General features: G+C 45.4%; 1 protein-coding gene across 1 annotated transcript in view; it reads right to left on the bottom strand.

Annotated features, from left to right (window-relative positions):
- Positions 1–4537: 4537 nt before the first annotated feature.
- Positions 4538–20892, bottom strand: part of LOC140197185 (hepatocyte growth factor activator) — a 61716-nt gene continuing 45361 nt past the window's right edge. The window contains 6 exon segments of the mRNA XM_072257099.1: positions 4538–5528; positions 8605–8753; positions 10928–11068; positions 11223–11362; positions 15840–16080; positions 20311–20405. Of these exon segments, the coding sequence (XP_072113200.1) occupies positions 5349–5528; positions 8605–8753; positions 10928–11068; positions 11223–11362; positions 15840–16080; positions 20311–20405 (946 nt within the window). The 3' untranslated portion in view covers positions 4538–5348.

Below are 20892 nucleotides of genomic sequence, written 5' to 3'. Positions count from 1 at the left end.
GCAAACTCAACTTGGATCATATCTTCATAATGTTTGAACCATGATGCAAAGGCAACTCATGAATCAGCTTTGAACTGGAAATTGGTAATGGATGTAACAACTGGCTCATATGTTTGGTTTTTGACACCAATTTCGATTAACTTCACCTTCAAACTGAGCCTGCTGCTGTTGAGGGCCAGCAACTTTAAATTCCTTGGTGTGATCATTTTAGAGTACCTCTCCTGGGCACAGCACATAATATTACAAAGAGAGCAAGACAACACTTCTACTGCCTGAGAAGTTTGTTAAGATTTGGAAATGACATCTATGAAAAACTTCTTTTGATGTGTGGTGGAGAGTATATCGACTGGCTGCATTACAGCCTGGTATGGAAACACCAATGTCCTTGAACAGAAAATCCTACAAAAGTAGTGAATACGACCCAGTCCATCACAGGTAAAGCCCTCCCCTCCATTGAGCACATTTGAACTAGAAAGCTGGCATAGGAAAGCAGCATCCATCATCAGGGACCCTCACCCCCAGCTAGGCCATGCTCTCTTCTCGCTGCTGCCATAACGGAGAAGGTACAGGAGCCCTGGGACTCACACCACCAGGTTCAGGAATAGTTATCACACCTCAACCATCAGGCTCTTGAACCAGTGGGGATAACTTCACTCACCCCATCACTGAAAGGATCCCACAATCTATGGACTCACTTTCAAGGCCTTTTCATCTCATGTTCTTGATATTTATTACTTACTTATTATTATAATAATTATTATTATTTCTTTTTCTTTCTTTTTTTCTTCTTGTATTTGCACAGTTTGTTGTCTTTTGCACACGGGTTGTCTGTCCTGTTGGGTGCAGTCTTTCATTGACTCTTTTATAGCTATTGGAATTATTGAGTATGCCTGCAAGAAAATGAATCTCAGGGTTGAATATAGTGACATATATGTACTTTGATAATAAATTTACTTTGAAATTCGAACTTATACAACTGTAAGTTTTCTGCTGAAATTACCACATGGATATGATACAGCACCTTGTCGCCAACATATCATGTTCACTCGTCTATAACCACTGATGAGACCTGAAGTCAGGAGACAGAACAAAGCTGGAACTCAAAGAAACCTTTATTCAGTAAAACCACACAACTACAAAAATCTCAAAACTCAACAGTACCTCCCAAAGCACGACTACTTAAATATTTGAGACATCGATAGGAGCAACGACCAATCAGTGAGTCAGCCTGGGATTGGTTGTCAGCTGACCAATAGGCATTGGTTGTTTTGGCTCGCTGAACCATTACTCTGATGGTTGTCTGTCACATCCAACGATGACAGGAAACCTGTGCGGGAGAGTTTTTAGTCATACTTTATTGATCCCAAGGGAAATTTAAAGTGGAAAAGCATTGCACTGGGGCTGTTCCACTCTCCCAACCTCAGAAGTCCAGGTCCAGTGGCATGAGTAGTTGTCACAACTGGGGCCTTCCTTGGTTGCAGTGGATAATTGTGACTTCTTCTGTGCCTTGTCATGCCTTCCACTCTCCACGTAGCGTTGCAGCACTGCCTTCCTGGCCATTGCATCGCTAAGATCAATCTAACCCTTCCCTCCTACATAGTTCAAACAAGAGAAAATCTGCAGATGTTGGAAATCCGAGCGACACACACAAGATGCTGGAGGAACTCAGCAGGCCAGGCAGCATCTATTCCTACATAGTTCTCCATTTTTCTATCATCTGTCTATCTACAAATTTTCCAAATGCCCTTAATGTATCTGCCTCTAACACCATTCCTGGTAGGGCATCCCACACACCTACCACTCTCTGTATAAAAATAACTTACCTCTGACATCCCCCCTATACTCTCCTCCAATCAACTTAAGATTATTCCCCCTGGAATCTCCCCCCACGGAAGAAGTCTCTAGCTGTATAGTTGATCTATACCTCTTATCATCTCATACACCATTGTCAAGCCTGGGGCAGATTCCTGAAATACCCTGCCCATCAACGTGTGGGTGTACCACCACTTTGCAGATTGCAGTAGTTCAAAAAGACATTTCACCACTGCCTTCTCGAGACCAACTAGGGATGGGTAATTAAATGCTGGCTCAGCCTTCAAAAGACCACATCCCCAGAATAAATCAAGGAAAACATCCATGAAAGGACTTCTGTCCCTCAGTACATGGTGTGTGGGGAACCTTCTAATCTGCTGCAGCCCATCATCACCAATCACTGTCCACCACCGGCCAATCTGCCTCATCGTTGCACTTACCTCAAGCATAGAGGTCCATCAACAAAGATCCCACCAAAGTTTCAAAGTACATTTATTATCAATGTGTGCATTCAGAACAGAACTCTGAGATCCGCCCTCCCGCAGGCAGTCATGAATCAAAGAAGCACATGGAACCCGTTCAAAGGAAACATCAAACGTCCAACACATGAACAGCAAAGAGCGGGTGAACAACACACAGAATATCAAACGTCAAACAGGGAGTCCGGGGTATTCAGCTAAGTTCAGTTCAGCACCGTGCTGCTAGCCCACCACAGGCCACAGAGCCCGTCTTCACCGAAGTGCCCCAGTTCTCACCAACTGCCCTGATCAAATCACTCAAAAACACCAGTAAACAAAAAATAACGAGAATCCAGAAACTCATACAACATGAAGCTCAAAGTCCCTCAAGACAAGTCCACAGCCACCTGCCTCACTGATCAACCCTTGCAACGTGGATCCCAAGGCTCCTGCACCTTCCTCTGACAGCAGCCAGTGAAAGGGAGAGGAAGACCTGTCCAATGCAGTCAGATGGTGCTGAACGCCCTCCATCCTCCTCTCTCGTCTTCGTCAACTTCGACCTTGCCCGATACCTCAGTCGGAGAGAAGCAATAGAGTCGATCATGGGCTTACGCCCCATCTCCAGGTGTCAAAGCCAGACACTCAGCTCCAAACTTCACCGAATTCCCTCGGAGATAGCAAAGTGCCAGATCGCTCAGTCGGCCCAAAAGCACGCCATCAATGTAAATTACAGGTTCCAATCGCACGCAGGTTCGTAGTAGAATCATATTTCAAAGCAGAAGGGAAAGAAAAGAAATGAAAGAAGTAGCTTTGTGAATTGCCTGCAGGACGTCACCGTTGCTCGCATTGTTTTCTGGCGCCATCTTGAAAATCATCCAGGCCATGCCATCCTCTTACAGATATCACCAGACAGGAAGTACAGAACCCTGGAGTCCCACACCACCAGGTTCAAGAACAGTTACTTCCCTTCAACCATTTGTCACAACACTAATCACTACAGTTTTGCAAAACTATGACCACCTTGTACTAAAATGGATTTACTTTTTTTTCTTTCTTGTAAAAATGGTGTCTAGTTTATGTTTAATTGTTGCCTTTGTTGTAAATGCTGCCTCGCACCTACTAGTACATTAAAACAACAAACTTTGTGTTAATAGTCAGAATAGTTCCAATGCTGGACATCCGACATAACGAAAAGGAAATTTCTGGAAGCACTTGGCAGGTCAGTGGAGCAAGAAGCACATTTTGGGTCAACAGCCCTTTGTCACAGCTGTGCCTGAGGAAAACATGTTACCTTAAACAAAAGCAGAAAATGGAGACACAAAGAGGCTGCAGATGCTGGAATCGGGAGCAGCAGTCTGCTGGAGGATCTCAGCAGGTTGAGCGGCATCTGTGGACGAGGGGAAGGAATTGCCAAAGTTTCAGGTCAAAATGCTGGAAAAGTTCAACAGTTCAGTCAGCATCTGTGAAAACGGTAAAACAGAGACAATGTCCTGACCATTTCTGACAACTTCCAAAGGAGACTGAGGCAAGCGAGGCCCCCCCAGCCCACCTCCCCACTACATTCTAACCAATCTTTACAGGAGCACCATTGAGACTGATCTGACCAGCTGCATCCAGCACGGTCTGATTTGGGAATCACAAGACCCTACAAAGGCTTATGAAGACTGCCAAGAGGACCTGTCTTCCATCCATCCGTGATTCTTACCAGGAGCACTGCGTGCACAAAGTCCTTAGCATTGTCAATGATTCCCTCCCATCCATCTTTGACCCTCTACTATCTGACAGGAGGTACCATAGCATTAGGACAAGGACTGTTAGGATGGGAAACACCTTCTTCCCTCAGTCGTGAGACTACAGAATTCCCTGCCACCACCCAGGTCTCACCATGTATGAAACAGTAGCATTATACTGTTTACTTTTAACTTGCAATGTAAATGCACCTTATTACTTGTTAATTTATTGGTGATAATATTACTATATAATGTATGTAGTGTGCGAGTTACACGCAGTGTGTGTGCACCTTGGTCTGGAGGGACATTGTTTCATTTGGCAGTGTAGGTGTGTATGGTTAAAATGACAATAAGCTGAACTTGAACTTGAAAGGGTCTTCTACTAGAAACATTCAAGTTTTCCCTCACCACAGATGCCGCCTGACCTGCTAAGTGCTTTCAGCATTTTCTTTTTCTCCTTCAATACCTGCAGTTTTTTTCTTTGATTTTCAAATTAATTATAAATCACAGAGGCTTTTAATTTCCATTCCCAATATTTTTAGCAACAAACAAAACACGAGCATTCCAAGAAAATACATTTTTAATGACACCATAATTTCTTTTTTATAATGCATTTGCAGCCATGAGCTGGACACTAATTTCTTATTTCACAAAAGACCCTGGTCCAGCCAGAATTAAGATTTAATTTCCCAGTCACGAGAAAATCTGCAGATGATGCAACGCAACACACACACAAAGTGCTGGAAGAACTTAGCAGAACATGCAGCATCTATGGAAAAGAGTAAACAATCAACATTTTGAGGTGAAATTCTTCTTCAGGACTTGATGGCATGAACATCGATTTCCTGAACTTCCGGTAATTCCCCCCTCACCATTCCCCATTCCTGTTTCCATCTCTCACCTTATCTCCTTACCTGCCCATCTCCTCCCCCTTCCCTTTCTTCCATGGTCTCTTGTCCTCTCCTGTCAGATTCCCCCTTCTCCAGCTCTTTGTCTCTCCTACCAATCAACTTCCCAGCTCTTTACTTCACCCCTTCCCCTCTCCGTTTCAACTGTCACCGCTCACCTTGTACTTATTCCTCCCCTCCCCTCACCTCCTTAATCTGACTCTTCCCCTTCCTTTCCAGTCCTGCTGAAGGGTCTCGGCCCAAAACGCCGACTGGTTACTCTTTTCTGTAGATGCTGCCGGGCCTGCTGAGCTCCTCCAGCATTGTATGTGTGTTGCTTGAACTTCCCAGTGTTTGCTCCAAACCTCAGATTTGAAAAATTAAGCAATAAATGTACTTTGAAAGAAGAATATAGTTGAATTCATCATTTGAGCAAAGTGCAGTCTCGGTTGCCCCGGCCTTCAGCCCTTGGTGTACTTCGGCCTGCGTTTGATGATGCTGTAGATCCACTCTACATAATAGGGCACATTCGTGTAGACGCCCGGTTTATTTTCTGCAGCACAGCCCTCTCCCCAGCTGGCAACCCCATACAGATATCCGACGTGGTCTCTGTAGCACACCAGAGGCCCTCCAGAGTCTCCCTGTCCAGTTCACCACAGACAACAATGAATTAGTACAGATGTCATGTGCATTGTACTTCTAGCCTCTCATTATTGAGTTGAATTGACTTTATTTCTTACATCCTTCACATACAATGAGGAGTCAAAATCTTTATATTACGTCTCTGTCTAAATGTGCAATGTGCAATCATAGTAATTTATAATAAATAGAACAGTCAATGTAACACAGGAATACACTCAAGTCAGCGTGAGTTAATCAGTCTGATGGCCTGGTGGAAGAAGCTGTCCTGGAGCCTGTTGATCCTGACTTTTACGCTGTGGTACCGTTTCCCGGATGGTAGCAGCTGGAATAGATTGTGATTGGGGTGACTCGGGTCCCCAATGATCCTTTGGGCCCTTTTCTCACACTTTTCTTTGTAAATGTCTTGAGTCATGGGAAATTCACAACTACAGATGCACTGGGCTGTCCGCACCACTCTCTGCAGAGTCCTGTGATTAAGGGAGGTACAGTTCCCATACCAGGCAGTGATGCAGCCAGTCAGGAAGCTCTCATTTGTGTCCCTATAGAAAGTTCTTGGGATATGGGGGCCCACACCAAACTTCCTCAACTGTCTGAGGTGAAAGAGGCGCTGTTGTGCCTTATAAAAATTGCTGGTGAACACAGCAGGCCAGGCAGCACCTATAGGAAGAGGTACAGTCGACATTTCAGGCTGAGACCCTTCGTCAGGACTAACTGAAAGAAGAGATAGTAAGAGATTTGAAAGTGGGGGGGAGGGGGAGATCTGAAATGATAAGAGAAGACAGGAGGGGGAGGGATGGAGCCAAGAGCTGGAAAGTTGATTAGCAAAAGGGATATGAGAGGATCATGGGACAGGAGGCCCAGGGAGAAAGAAAGGGGGCGGGAAGTCCAGAGGATGGGCAAGGAGTATAGTGACAGAGGCAGAAGGAGAAACACATCTGCTCTCACCCCATCCTCCTGCCACCCCACTAGGAATAGGGTTCCCCTTGTCCTCACCTACCACCCTACCAGCCTCCGGGTCCAACATATAATTCCCTGTAACTTCCGCCACCTCCAACAGGATCCCACCACTAAGCACATCTTTCCCTCTCCCTTCTCTCTGCTTTCCGCAGGGATCGCTCCCTATGTGACTCCCTTGTCCATTCGTCCCCCCATCCCTTCCCACTGATCTCCCTCCTGGCACTTATCCTTGTAAGCGGAACAAGTGCTACACATGCCCTTACACTTTCCCCCTCACCACCATTCAGGGCTCCAGACAGTCCTTCCAGGTGAGGTGACACTTCACCTGTGAGTTGGCTGGGGTGATATACTGCGTCCACTGCTCCCGATGCGGCCTTCTATATATTGGTGAGACCCGACGCAGACTGGGAGACTGTTTCACTGAACACCTACGCTCTGTCCGCCAGAGAAAGCAGGATCTCCCAGTGGCCACATATTTTAATTCCACGTCCCATTCCCATTCTGGTATGTCTATCCACGGCCTTCTCTACTGTAAAGATGAAGCCACACTCAGGTTGGAGGAACAACACTTTATATTCCATATGGGTAGCCTCCAACCTGATGGCATGAACATTGACTTCTTTAACTTCTGTTAATGTCCCACCTCCCCTTCGTACCCCATCTGTTATTTAGTTATTTATTTATTTATTCTTTTTTCTCTCTCTCCTTTTTTTCCCTCTGTCCCTCTCACTATACCCCTTTCCCATCCTCTGGGCTTCCCCCCGCCCCCTTTCTTTCTCCCTAGGCCTCCCGTCCCATGATCCTCTCACATCCCTTTTGCCAATCAACTTTCCAGCTCTTGGCTCCATCTCTCCCCCTCCTGTCTTCTCCTATCATTTTGGATCTTCCCCTCCATCTCCCACTTACAAATCTCCTTACTAGCTCTTCTTTCAGTTAGTCCTGACGAAGGGTCTCAGCCCAAAACGTCGACTGTTAGGTTGAGGGTAGCAGACACCAACGGAATCAACAAACTCATTCGTAAGGCCAGTGATGTTGTGGGGATGGAACTGGACTCTCTCACAGTGGTGTCTGAAAAGAAGATGCTGTCCAAGTTGCATGCCATCTTGGACAATGTCTCCCATCCACTACATAATGTACTGGGTGGGCACAGGAGTACGTTCAGCCAGAGACTCATTCCACCGAGATGCAGCACAGAGCGTCATAGGAAGTCATTTCTGCCTGTGGCCATCAAACTTTACAACTCCTCCCTTGGAGGGTCAGACACTCTGAACCAATAGGCTGGTCCTGGACTTATTTCATAATTTACTGGCATAATTTATATATTACTATTTAACTGTTTATGGTTTTATTACTATTTATTATTTATGGTGCAACTGTAACAAAAACCAATTTCCCCTGGGATCAATAAAGTATGACTACTACTACACCAGCAATTTTTGTGTATGTTGCTTGAAATTCCAGCATCCTCATGTTTACTGTTGTGCCTTTTTCACCACACAGCTGTCAGAGGTAGTGGAAGAGGAAGGTATGTAAGGGACATTTAAGGGAGTACATGGATGATGAAAAAATTGAGGGTTCTGAGGGATTGATCTCAGAGTAGGTTACAGGGTCAGCACATCGTGGGCTGAAGACCGCTAATGCATTGCTGTATGTTCCATCTATCCTTCCCCGACCTATGTAACTCTGGACCCTCCAGTTTGGTAACATAGAGCATGGAACAGCATAGCAAAGCAACAGGCCTTTTGGCCCTCATGAGGTACATGATGCTGAACTAAACTACTGTAAATCTCTTCTGCCTGCACATGATCCACGTTCCTCCATTTTCTGCTTATTCGTGCGTCTAACAGGCTCTTAGAAAGGGTCCCGATGAAGAGTCTCGTCCCAGAACGTTAACTGTTTATTCTTTTCCATAGATGCTGCCTGACCTGCTAAGTTCCTCCAGCATTTTGTGTGTGAGGCTCTTAAAACACCCGAACTGTATATGTTTGCACCACTAGACCGTGGCAGCCTGTTCCAGGCACCCTCCACCCTCTGCTTCATCCCATCGACCCCAGACAGTCCAATTTGTTCAATCCCTCCTGGCAGCTAACCTGCCACATTTACGTGCTCCCTCAATACCTGACAGGTGTCGATGCCTTTATCCAGGTCTCCAGCGCAGATCATGCTGGGCGTCACCTTACTGCCGTAGTAGAGGCTGCTGGCACACTGCTGTCGGGAAATGATGGGGATGGACGCCTCCTGCAAAGTCTTGGCATATTCAGAAGCATCTAGAAAAGGGATGTAGTGAACAGAAGGAATCCACAGAGTGGCAGATGCATGGTAAACAGCTAGAGGCTATTTGGCCCGCTGTCTCTCTGCTGGCTATTTGGATGATTAGTCCTGGTGGTTAAAAGAAATCCCTTTGTTTTGTCCATAAGCTGATTGTCAGTGGAGCAGCGGTGGTTAAATCAACAAACTTATAAACCCGCGAACCGGGTTAGCAGATATATAGCTTTAGTAGTGTTGGAATTCAGTTTATTATGTGGAATTTTTGGAAAAATAACTCTTCTTTAGCTAATTGGAGGAACTCTGGCTGATACACACAGAGACACACATGCACACACACTGACAGACCAACGGACACACACAAATAACACATATGTTAACACACATCCGGTACATAGCTTAACAGACACACATACAGACAATACACACACTAGCACAGTACATGTGTTAACACAAAAACAATACATACGTTAACAGATACACATACATCTACACAAACGTACATGCACCCTAACATAAACTAACAAACACTAAGCTATACACACACTAAGATTTGGGAGAAGGTAGGAGAATGAGGTTGAGAATGGGCCACGATTGAATGGTGGGGCAGACTCGATGGGCCAGATGGCCTAATTCTGCTCCTATGACAATCTACAAAAGCACAAACACATACACACACAAGCTCACTAACATATGCAAAATAACACACACTAAGATACGCTAAGATGCGGGGAGAAGACAGGAGAATGGGGTCGAGATGGAAAGTAAAACAGCCATGTTCAGATGGTAAAGTGGACTTGATGGGCTGAATGGCCTAATTCTGCTCCTATGTCTTATGGGCTATAAAAACACCAACACACACACACACACACACACACACACACACACATACACACACACACACACCCACAATATACACTCTAACAGATACATGCTGGTAGTACATACAGTACACTACCAATTACCATTTCACTGGCAGGAAATACCTTCCCTCATCTGGTGTGACTCCAGTCTACTAGCAGTAGATTTCACCTACACCCTGACCAGTTCATTCTTCATGGGGCTAAGACATAGAGGTACTTTCCAGAGTAGAGTGTCTCACTAGCCTCTTCCCAGTGGAACAGAGGCCGGTGCACTGGTGACTGACAGCCCACCACCCAGATTCCTCACATTAAAGACAAAGGTGCTCAGGTGCTGATCTGTGATTTTGGTGGGCTTTTCATCCACACTTTTCTCTTCTCTCTCTCTCTCTCTCTCTCTCACACACACACATATTAGACTGGCTTTGGCACAGTAGCATTGCGGTTAGTGTAATGCTTTAGAGTGCAAGTGACCCAGGTTCAATTCCTGCTGCCGTTTCTAAGGAGTCTGTGCACTCTCCCATCACCACATGGGTTTCCTCCGGGTGCTCCAGTTTCCTCCACATTCTAAAGACACATAGATTTGGGGTTAGTAAGTTGTGGGCATGTTACGTTGGCGCAGGAACCATGGTGACACTTGCGGTCTGCCCCAGCACATCCACAGACTGTGTTGGTCAGTGAAGCACATGATGCTTTTCACTGTATGTTTTGGTGTACAGTACTGGATAAAAATCTTAGGTACACATATATAGGCTGCCTAAGACTTGCACAGTACTGTATTGTCATTGTGGAGCGGAGAGCGAGTTTGTAAATGTGGCAGGAGCAAAGGCTGTTGGGAATGGCAAGGGTGGAGCGCTATGGGAGGGGTATGGGACAGGTGGCAGAGAAAGAGTGCCGGGGCGGAAGTGGTGCAGGTGTAGGCACACCCAGTCCTAAGGTCAGTTGATTCCAAACAATTGGTTTATTAATCATTACAGAATATCTCTCTGCTGCTTTCCACTCCCTCCCCTCTCCCTTCCCCTTTTCCCAACCATGATTCTCCCCTCCCTGCCCCCTTCTCACTCTCAGTCCACAATAGTGACCCATACCAGAATCAGGTTTATCATCACTCACATATGTCATGATTTTGTTTTGCGGCAGCAGTACAGTGCAATACTGTGCAAAAGTCTTAGGCTCTCTAGCTATATATATGTGCCTAGGACTTTGTACAGTACGGTACGTGTGACAAACAAAGGAAATCTTTAATCTTTTATCTTTGGTGATTATTTTCTGCTCTTTCATTTTTCCAAGTAACATCTCAGGGCAGAGTTGATTACCTTCCTTCATGTGTCCCCACCCAGTGACCTGGCACATAGAACCTGCCGGGAAGAAGTCGTTCTCACTTGGTAGACACAATGGCTGTACATAGTGTGACTTGAATGCACACTGCTTTGACACCTTCTTCAGTTTGATAAGGGCTACAAGATAAAAGATACACGTAAGTATATATACATATACACACACACACACACACACACACACACACACACACACACACACGCACACAGCTATTTAAGTAAAGCAACCACACTTCTGCTGAGGTAATAGAAAAGAATATGTTTGCCTTGTTACCTATATCATGTACATTTTCTTCATATATACTGTAGGCATGGTGTAAAAAGTATTTCTGGACTTCAAATTCCTGAGTGTTCTTGTCAGTTTTATTAAAATCTTGTTGGCCCAATACAACGTGGATAGACGACTCCAGTGGACTTAAAGGAAAGAAGAAGATTGGTCAGCTTAGAGAAAGACCATAAAACACAAGAGCAGAATTAGGCCATTTGGCCCATTGAGTCTGCTCCACCATTCCATCATGGCTGACTTAATCTCTCTCTCAACCCCATTCTCCTGCCTTCGCCCCATAACTTTAATGCCCTTACTAATCAAGAACTTATCAACCTTAAATTTAAATATACCCAATAACTTATTCTCCACAGCCATCTATGACAATGAAATCCACAGATTCACTACCCCTGGCTAAAGAAATTCCTCCTCATCTCTGTTCTAAATTGACACCCCCCTATTCTGAGGATCTGGTCTCTGGTCCTCGACTCCCCCACCATGGGAAACAACCTCTCTGCGTCCAGTCTTTCTAGGTCTTTCTATATGCAATAGGTTTCTCGGAGATCCTTCCTCATTCGACTAAACTCCAGTGACTACAGGACCAGAGTCATCAAGTGCTCCTCATACATTAACCCTTTCATCACCAGGATCATTCTTGTGAACCTCTTTGGGACCCTCTCCAATTCCAGCACACGCTTTATCAGATAAAGAGCCATTTCTCGAATAAGAGACAGATTCAAGAAAGCAGTCTGTTCAGATTTCGCTGTAGGGAAACAATAATCAGAAAAAATCTTTTCCAAAGTCTACATTAATTTCTGACCATAAAGAGACACTTGCAACCCCAAACGTCAGTATAATGAACATGGCCAATGGATGTTGAGACCAGCCACCCAAAAGGTCATAGTACCAGCAAACACTGAAAGGTTTCATACTAGCTCCTCTCCAACCCCCTTCTCCTCACTTGCCTATCACCTCCCTATGGTGCCCTCCTCCTTCCCTTTCTCCCATGGTCCACGTTCCTCTCCTATCAGATTCCTTCATCTTCAGCACTTTACCATTTCCAGCTATCACCTCCAGCTTCTTGCTTCACCCCCACCCTCCTGGCTTCATCTATCATCTTCTGGCTTGTACTCCGACCCCTCCCCTCCCCCCCAAACATATTTTTCTGGTTTCTTCCTCCTGCTGAAGGGAACCTGTCCAAAATGTCGACTGTTTGTGCCTCTCCATAGATGCTGCCTGATCTGCAGAGTTCTTCCAGCATGTTGTGTGTGTTGCTCTGGATTTCCAGCATCTGCAGAAGCTCTTGTGTTGAGGGTTTCATACTTCATGTGCAAGGGAGTCAGAGCTTTAGCTTTACCCAGAGGAGTGATCCTCTCTCGGAGAACGGTTCGAGCGTGCCTGTCAAAACCACTCGGCAGAACGCCTCATCGACAGACAAAAAAGATCCTGCAGATGCTGGAGATCTTGAGCAATACACACAAAATGTTGCGGTTGTATCAGTTTCTGCCACTTGCCCTGGCAGTGCGTTCCAATCACATTCTGTGTCAAAAAACCTGTTTTATAAATCCATTTTAAACATTCCTCATCTCAGCTTACAGCTATGTCCTCTAGTGTTTGACAATTCCACCCTGGGAAAAAGACTCTGACTATCTACTCTTCATAATCTTTGAACTTCCATCGCAAGACCATAGGCGCAGAATTAGGCGATTTGGCCCATCACATCTACTCCCTCATTCAATCATGGCTGGTTTATTTTCCCTCTCCACACTATTCTCCTGCCTTCTCCCCATAACCTTTGATGCCCTTTACTAATGAAGTACTGTGACTTTAAATATACCGAATGTTTTGACCTCCAAAGCCACCCATGGCAATCCATAGATTCACTACCCTCTGGCTGAAGAAATATATCCCCATCTTTGTTCTAAAGGGACATCCTTCTATTCTGAGGCTATGGCCTCTGGTCCCAGCTATCAGACTTTTGGAAACATATTAGTTGGCCCTCAGCCGTTGACAGTCTGAAGAAAACAAAGACCATCCAGCCTCTCCTTATAACCCATACTCTCGAATCCAGGCAGTATCTTGTTGAACAAAGCCTCCACATCCTTCCTGTAATGCAGTGACTAGACCTGTAGATAATCCTCGAAATGTGACTGGTCTTAACCATGTCTCCTTACAGAACAAGTCTCCCCGATCTTGGTTAATATTTAGGGTGGCTTAGTGCAACACCTCCATGTTGTGGTTTGGAGGCCTGTGTGCCTCAATGACCTGGAGAGCCGTGTTGACTAGAGTCAGGGCTTTATGATTTGGCTCTTGGTCGGGTCACCCATGCCGAACAGGTCAAAAGGTAGAGGCCGGACTAAGAGTGGACCATGGGTCCTCCAGGCTTGGGGGAATTCAGCTCAGTGCTAACAACCCTGACTGGTCAAATACAAAATTGTTATGGAAACAGCAATGAAGAATCCTTCTACATCTGACGGGGATGGATTTCCTGAGTCTCCACACAGGACTTGCATGGCTGACAGTAGTGAAAACCGAGAGGAAGCTACAGACACGATGAGGGAAGCCCTGAACACCACCAGAGATGGAGGACCTTCATTGCTGCACCAAGTGGCAGTAAGTAAGTAAGTTAGTGGGACAGGAAGTAGTGCGATTACTTCACAGCTACAGCAACCCAGGTTCACTGGTGACCACTGGCGCTGTCTCGATGGGACCCTGCATCTTTTGACCGTGTGGCTCTTCGGGTGTTTCAGTTTCCCAAGGACATGTGTAGTGACCACCCTTCAGAAAACATCCTAGAAACTTCAGAGAGTAGTGGGCACGGCTCAGCACATCACGGAAACCAGCCTCCCCTCCATGGAGATGAGAAGGAATTCCTTTAGCCAGAGAGTGGTGAATCTGTAGAATTCATTGCCACAGGCAGCTGTGGAGGCCAAGTCATTGGGTATATTTAAGGCAGGGATTAATAGATTCTTGATTGGTCAGGGCATGAAGGGTTAAGGGAAGAAGGTAGGAGACTGGGACTGAGAGGGAAATGGATCAGCCATGACAAAATGGCGGAGCAGATGGCCTAATTCTTCTCCTATATCTCATGGTCTTACAGCTCTCTCTATACTTCTTGCTGCCTTAGTAAAGCAGCCAAAGAGTCCGGCCATCCTGGACATTATTTCTCCTCTCCCCTCCCATCAGAAATACAAAAGCCTGAAAGCACATACCACCAAGCTCAAGGACTTGTACTATCCAGCTGTGATAGAACTGTTGAATGGTCCCATAGTATGATAAGGTGTACTCTTGATCTCACAGTCCACCTCGTCATAGCCTTGCACCTCACTGCCCGCCTGCATTGCACTTTCTCTGTAACTGTAACACTTCATTCTGCATTCTGTTACTGTACTACCCCAATGCACTATTGTAAGTACAGTATGCAAGACAAGCTTGGTACATGTGGACGACGATAATCCAATCACCACAGGTAGGATTAAATTTATTGAAATTTTACATCCATCCCACAACATGAGAGAGTAAAAATCTTTGCATTATGACTCCATCACAATATACAGACAGGTGAATTTATAAGTCTAATGGCTTGTAGAAACAAGCTGTCCATAGCCTGTTGGTCCTGACTTTAATGCTGCAGTACAATTTGCCAGATGGAAGCAGCTGAAACCGTTTATGGTTGGGGTGACTGGTGTCCCCGACAACCTTCAAGGCCTTCTTTACACACCTGCTGCTGTAAGTGTCCTGAATGGAGGGAAGTTCACATCTACAGATGTGCTGGGCTGTCTGTACCACTCTCTGAAATGCTCCACCTGCGTTGAGGGTCAGAGGGGCAAAGGTGAGGGAGCACATCCTTATCACCTGTCGGCAATCCGTGAGGAAATCCAGGATCCAGATGCACAAGGCAGAGTGCGGGCTGAGGTCTCTGAGCTTCCTGTCAAGTCTGGAGGGAATTCTGGTGTTGAATGCTGAACTGCAGTCCAGGAACAGCATTCTAACGTATGCATCCCTCTTCTGTAGGTGAGTGAGGATGGTGTGTAGTGCTGTGCCTATGGTGTCATCGGTAGACCAGTTCCCTCGGTAGGCAAATTGCAAGGGGCCCAGTGTGGGTGGTAGCTTGCTGCAGGTGTGGTCTTTAACCAGCCTCTCAAAGCATTTACTTATAATTGAGGAGAGTGCAACAGGGCTACTGCTGGGTAAATTGGTAAATTGGCTTATTATTGTCACCTGTACTGAGATCAGTTGAGGTAACAATGACAAATTTCCTTTCCTAAAAACTGTCACTGAATCCAGTGTTTTATTGCCAAAAGCATAATAGTTTATGCTCACTAAGATTAAGTCTACTTAGTTACTTGTGTTTGCCTTCCTGTGTCCTGTTTTATTTGGTTCAGCCATTTCCCACTCTCCTGTTTAAACATTGTTTCTGTGATTTGTTATCATGAAAATGAATCAGACATTGCAAAAATAAAAAAAAATTACCCATTTTATCCCTAATGGTATGATCTGGGAAGGATTTAATGTGACAAGGAAAGAAGAGTTTGCACGGGGAATCAATGGGGAGTGGGGTTGCTCTGCGAGACAGCACAGATTGAGTGTTGTCAGAGGGAGGGACATGAAGAGATCTCAGGTTACCTGTGGAGGAAGCAGTGGGCAGCAGTGACCACCCAGCAGGGAGCAATGAGAGTTCCACCACAGATCATCTTTCCCATGTAAATGGCTGCAATCCAAGGGTGAGAACCTCGCATCGCTGTGGTCCCTCCGACAACCCTCGGGCGGAAGTTCTTAAGGTGCCGTACACCGCACGTGGGTGATCGCCTTGGAAGCTTCCTCGCCAATGACCTGGCAACAGCAGGAAATCTCCTTGGGGTGATGCCTGTGGAGACAAGAGGACAAACGCTGTGTACTGGGACCCGCAGCATCAGTAGAAGGCAGATGTACGCAGGAAAACTCCCACGAGACAACACTGTTATTTTAACAACTATCGCACTGTAGCCCTGACATCATGAAATGCTTTGAAGGCTCTTGAACAAAAAGGAATAACTACACTCATTATTTTTTCTAGTATTCCCACAACCAGTGGTCTCACGTTAAGGACTCCATCTTGTTATGTCATGCTCATTTTTATTGTCATTTATTTACCGCAGCCCTCTGGTGAAAAATGATGTCGTGTCTGTTAAATAGGGGCCGTGGACAATTCTGATTTGATGGAGAATGGACGTGAAAGCACAGAGGAACATCTGGAGAAATTTCTGAAACGCCTGTCCGCTGCTGTCGTTACTGTGTGGTCGGGAATCTTTCGGAGGGTAGGCCTCAAAATCCCCGGCCTTGCCTGCTTTTGGCGACTGAGAAGGAGGTCGAATCTTTCAGCAGAGATGGCACTCAGTACTCGGTGTCAGAGAGCTGATCAGAGCTCGAAGTTTTCGGATGACTCAAGAGTCGGATTGTGGTCGGCATGGCAGGGAGAGTTTTTCTTCCCTCTCCCATCTGCGTGAGATGTGGGACATTTGAGAAACTTTGAACTTTACTGTGCTCACGGACTTTCTTCATCAATTTATGGTATTGTGCACTGTTGTAACTATATGTATAATTATGTGGTTTTGTCAGTTTTTTCAGTCTTGGTCTGTCCGGTGTTTTGTGATATCACACCGGAGGAAATAATGTATCATTTCTTAAAGCATGCATTACTAAATGACAATAAAAGGGGACTACGTGTCTTCATAATCTAAAAAAAATTTGCAATTGCAAAGTTTGTTGTTCATTGATCCTGTTTACCATTACTGGCTATAGATTTGCTGAGTATGTCCACAGGGGAAAAAATCTCAGGGTTGTATGTGGTGAAATGGATGTACTCTGCCAATAAATTTTACTTTGAACTTTGAAGGCTGGTCATGGCACAGATTTAATCCAGCCTCCCAGACAACCTCAACCCAACACAATCAGGCCTGCCTGTGATACCACTTTCAAAGTTGAAAATAGATTTATTATCAAAGTACATATATGTCACAGTATGCAACCCCAAGATTCATCTTCTTCTGGGCATACTCAGTAAATCCAACAAACACAACAGAATCAATGAAGGACTGCACCCAACAAGATGGACAAACAACCAATGTGCAAAAGACAACACACTGTGGAAATACAGAAGAAATAATAATAATAAATAAATAAATAAGCAATAAATAGCAATAACATGAGATGAAGAGTCCTTGAAAGTGAGTCACCCATAGGTTGTGGGAACATTTCAATGATGAGGTTAAGCTTTAGGTTGAGTGATGTTATCCCCACTGGTTCATTAGCCTGATGATTCAGGGGTAGTAACTATTCCTGAACCTGGTGATGTGAGTCCTACGGCTTCTGTACTTTCTTCCTGATAGCAGCAATGAGAAGAGAGCATGATCTGAATGGTGGGGACTTGAAGGGAACTGTGTACTTTTACTCCTAGGCTTCTCTGTTCTAGTGTCCTACTGTTCCCTGTGAAAGTACTAGCCTCACTTGTCTTTCCACAATGCAACACTGGGCAGGTCCAAGTTAAACTCCACTTGACATTCCTTGGCCCCACCTACCCACCTGATCAAGATCCCTCCGTAAATGTGGTGGCAACACCTTTACTACCCATGCCTTGTACATTCTCAGCCAAATCATTAATATAAATGGCATACAGTAACCGAGCCCTGGAGAACACTACCAGTCACGGGCTTCCAGTCTGGAAATCAACTGCAACACACACAAAGTGCTGGAGGAACTCAGCAGGTCAGGCAGCATCTACGGAAATGAAGAAACAGTCGACGTTTCGGGCCAAGACCCTTCTTCAGGACTGGGAAGCGGGGGAAGACGTCAGAATAAAAAGGTCGGGGGAGGGGAAGGAGGCTAGCTGGAAAGTGAAGCCAGGTGGGTGGGAAAGGTCAAAGGCTGGAGAAGAAGGAATCTGACAGGAGAGGAGAGTGGACCATGGGAGAAAGGGAAAGAGGAGGGAACTGAAGGGAAGAAGGAGGGAACTGAGGGGAAGGTGACAGGCAGGTGAAAATAGGTAAGAAACCAGAGGGGGGAAATAGAAGAAGACGGAAGGAGGAGGGAAGTTTTTTTGCCAAAAGGAGATTCATGCCATCAGGTTGGAGGCAATCCAGATGGAATATAAGGCATTGCTCCTCCACCCTGAGGGGGGCCTCATCTTGGCACAAGGAGACCATGAACCAATATGAGGGAACGGAAATGGAAATCAGAATTAAAATGTTTGGCCACCGGAATATTGAGCTTTTGGCGGATGGAGCGGAGGTGCTCAATGAAGAGCCCCGCAATTCACGACGGGTCTCACCAATGTAGAGGCAGCTGCATCTGGAACACCAGACACAATAGACAAACCCAGCAGATTTGCAGGTGAAGTGTTGCCTCCCTCTTTGGGGCCCCGAGTGGAGGTGAGCGAGGAGGTGACTGGGCAGGTGTAGCACTTTGGCTGTCTGCAGGGATGAGTGGCAGGAGGGAGATTAGTGGGGAGGGACGAATGGAAAAGCCCCTAAAGGAGTGATCCCTGCAGAAAGCAGGGTGGTGGGTGGGGTGGGGGGGGGGGTAAAGATATGTTTGGTGGTAGAATCCTTTGGAGATGGCGGAAGTTGCAGAAGATAATGTGCTGGGATGGTGGAAGTTGCAGAGGACAACCTCTGCTTCCTACCATCTGGTTTCATCTATCACCTGCCAGCTTGTACTCCTTTCCCTTCCTCAAATTCCTATTCTGGCTTCTATTCTCTTCCTTTCCTGTCCTGATGAATAATCCCAGCCTGAAACATCGTATTTATTCCCCTTCATAGATGTTGCCTGACCTGCTGAGTTCCTCCAGCACTTGGTGTGTGTACTCAAGTTTGTTCAACTTCTCCCTATAGGTAATATTCCCAGGTCAAGGCAACATCTCTACATCCTTCCTGTGATGGGGGCAACCAGAAATGCCCTCAATACTCCTAGTGCAGCCCAACGGATGTTTTATACAACTGCAACCTGACTTCCTGGCAGTGGCCCAACCAATGGGGGCAAGTGTGTTGTACATTCTCTTTACAGTCCTAGTTACTGGTGTGGCCACTTTCAGGACTTGCACGTTACAGGGCTTTTAAAGAAGAATCAACTCTTTAGGGAATCCCCTCAGAATTGAAGATGACCTTGAGGTTCAAGATTATTTAATGTCATTTCCAGTACACATGTGTAAAAGAGAACTAAATAACTGTTACTCCAGATCCAGTGCAGCACCAAACAAACAAGAAGATAAAGAGCACAGTAATGAAAAACACAATAAATATTAGTACATAAAATAGCCTATATACATAGATTGATTGTGTGTCCATAAAGTGACACTAGGCACAGGAGTGTTTGTACATAAGGTGACTGACAGGGAATGATAAAGTAGTGGTGGTTGGGGGTGTGGAGGGGTGGGTTAGTGGGTGGAGGTGTTGATCAGCCTTACTGCTTGGGGAAGGTAACTGTTTTGATTCTGGTGGTCCTGGCGTGGATGCTACATAACCTCCTCCCTGATGGGAGTGGGACACACAGTCCATGAGCAAGGTGGGTGGGATCTTTCATGATGTCACTGGCTTGCATCCACTCTGGTTTTGTGGGCTCAGGTGAAGAGTAATAGTGCATAACTTTTATTCTTCACCTGTAACTGCTGTGCCCTTTGGTCACCTACCTATAGGAAAGGTAAAAATGAGGTTGAAAAGATATACAAAATTATGAGGGGTATGAGTAGGATAAATCCAAGCAGGCCTTTTCCACAGAGGTTGGGGGGAACTAAAACCAGAAGTCATGGGTTAAAGGTGAAAGGTGAAATGTTTAAGGGGAACATGAGGGGAAACTTCTTTACTCAGAGGGCAGTAAGCTGCCAGTGGAAGTGGTGGATGTGGGCTTGATTTCAACATTTAAGAGAAGTTTGGATAGGTACATGGAAGGTAGGAGTATGGAGAGCTATGGTCTCAGTGCAGGTCAATGGGAGAGACAGTGGTCTGGCACAGACTAGATGGACTGAAGAGCCTGCTTCTGTGCTGTACTTCCCTATGACCATATATGATTCTATAGCTGTAATACTAATAGTCACGTAAAAAATACTAAAAACCTAAATACTCACTTGGTGTACCACACTTTGGAATGTTGCAGTACTCCCAGGAGATATGGTTGTCCAACATTACGTAGCACCAGGGCTGTTTATCCCCATCTGGGTTTCTACGCAAGGCAAACAAACAATGGCTCAACCTTACTGTATTGTGCAAATTGTTTCCATGACAACAAAGCACAGAAGCAATATTTAAACAGGAGAGTTGGAACCAAATAAAACAGGAACTATTTGACAGTAACAAAATAACCTTAATCTTGGTTACCATAAACCATAGTTTTTCTGTCAATAAAACATCTGTTTCAGTGACAGTTTATAGGAAAGGAAATCTGTCATTATTACCCCAACTAATCTTGATACCTGTGACAAAAATACGGCAATTTACCCACCAATGTGGTGATTGGCAAATTAAAAGGCATTTAGTTAGGCACTTCAAATGTGCAGTGAATGGAGGGATATGGATATTGTGTAGGCAGAAGGGATTAGTTGAGTTAGGCATTTAATTACTAGTTTAATTAGTTGGCACAACATGGTGGCCAAAGGACATGTTCTTGTTCCGTATTGTTCTGTGTTCAAAGTTCTGATCATTTCCCCTCT

The sequence above is a fragment of the Mobula birostris genome, chromosome 5 (assembly GCF_030028105.1).
Source record: "Mobula birostris isolate sMobBir1 chromosome 5, sMobBir1.hap1, whole genome shotgun sequence".
NCBI classification, from domain to species: Eukaryota; Metazoa; Chordata; class Chondrichthyes; order Myliobatiformes; family Myliobatidae; genus Mobula; species Mobula birostris.
This window is presented reverse-complemented; position numbering and strand designations above follow the sequence as displayed.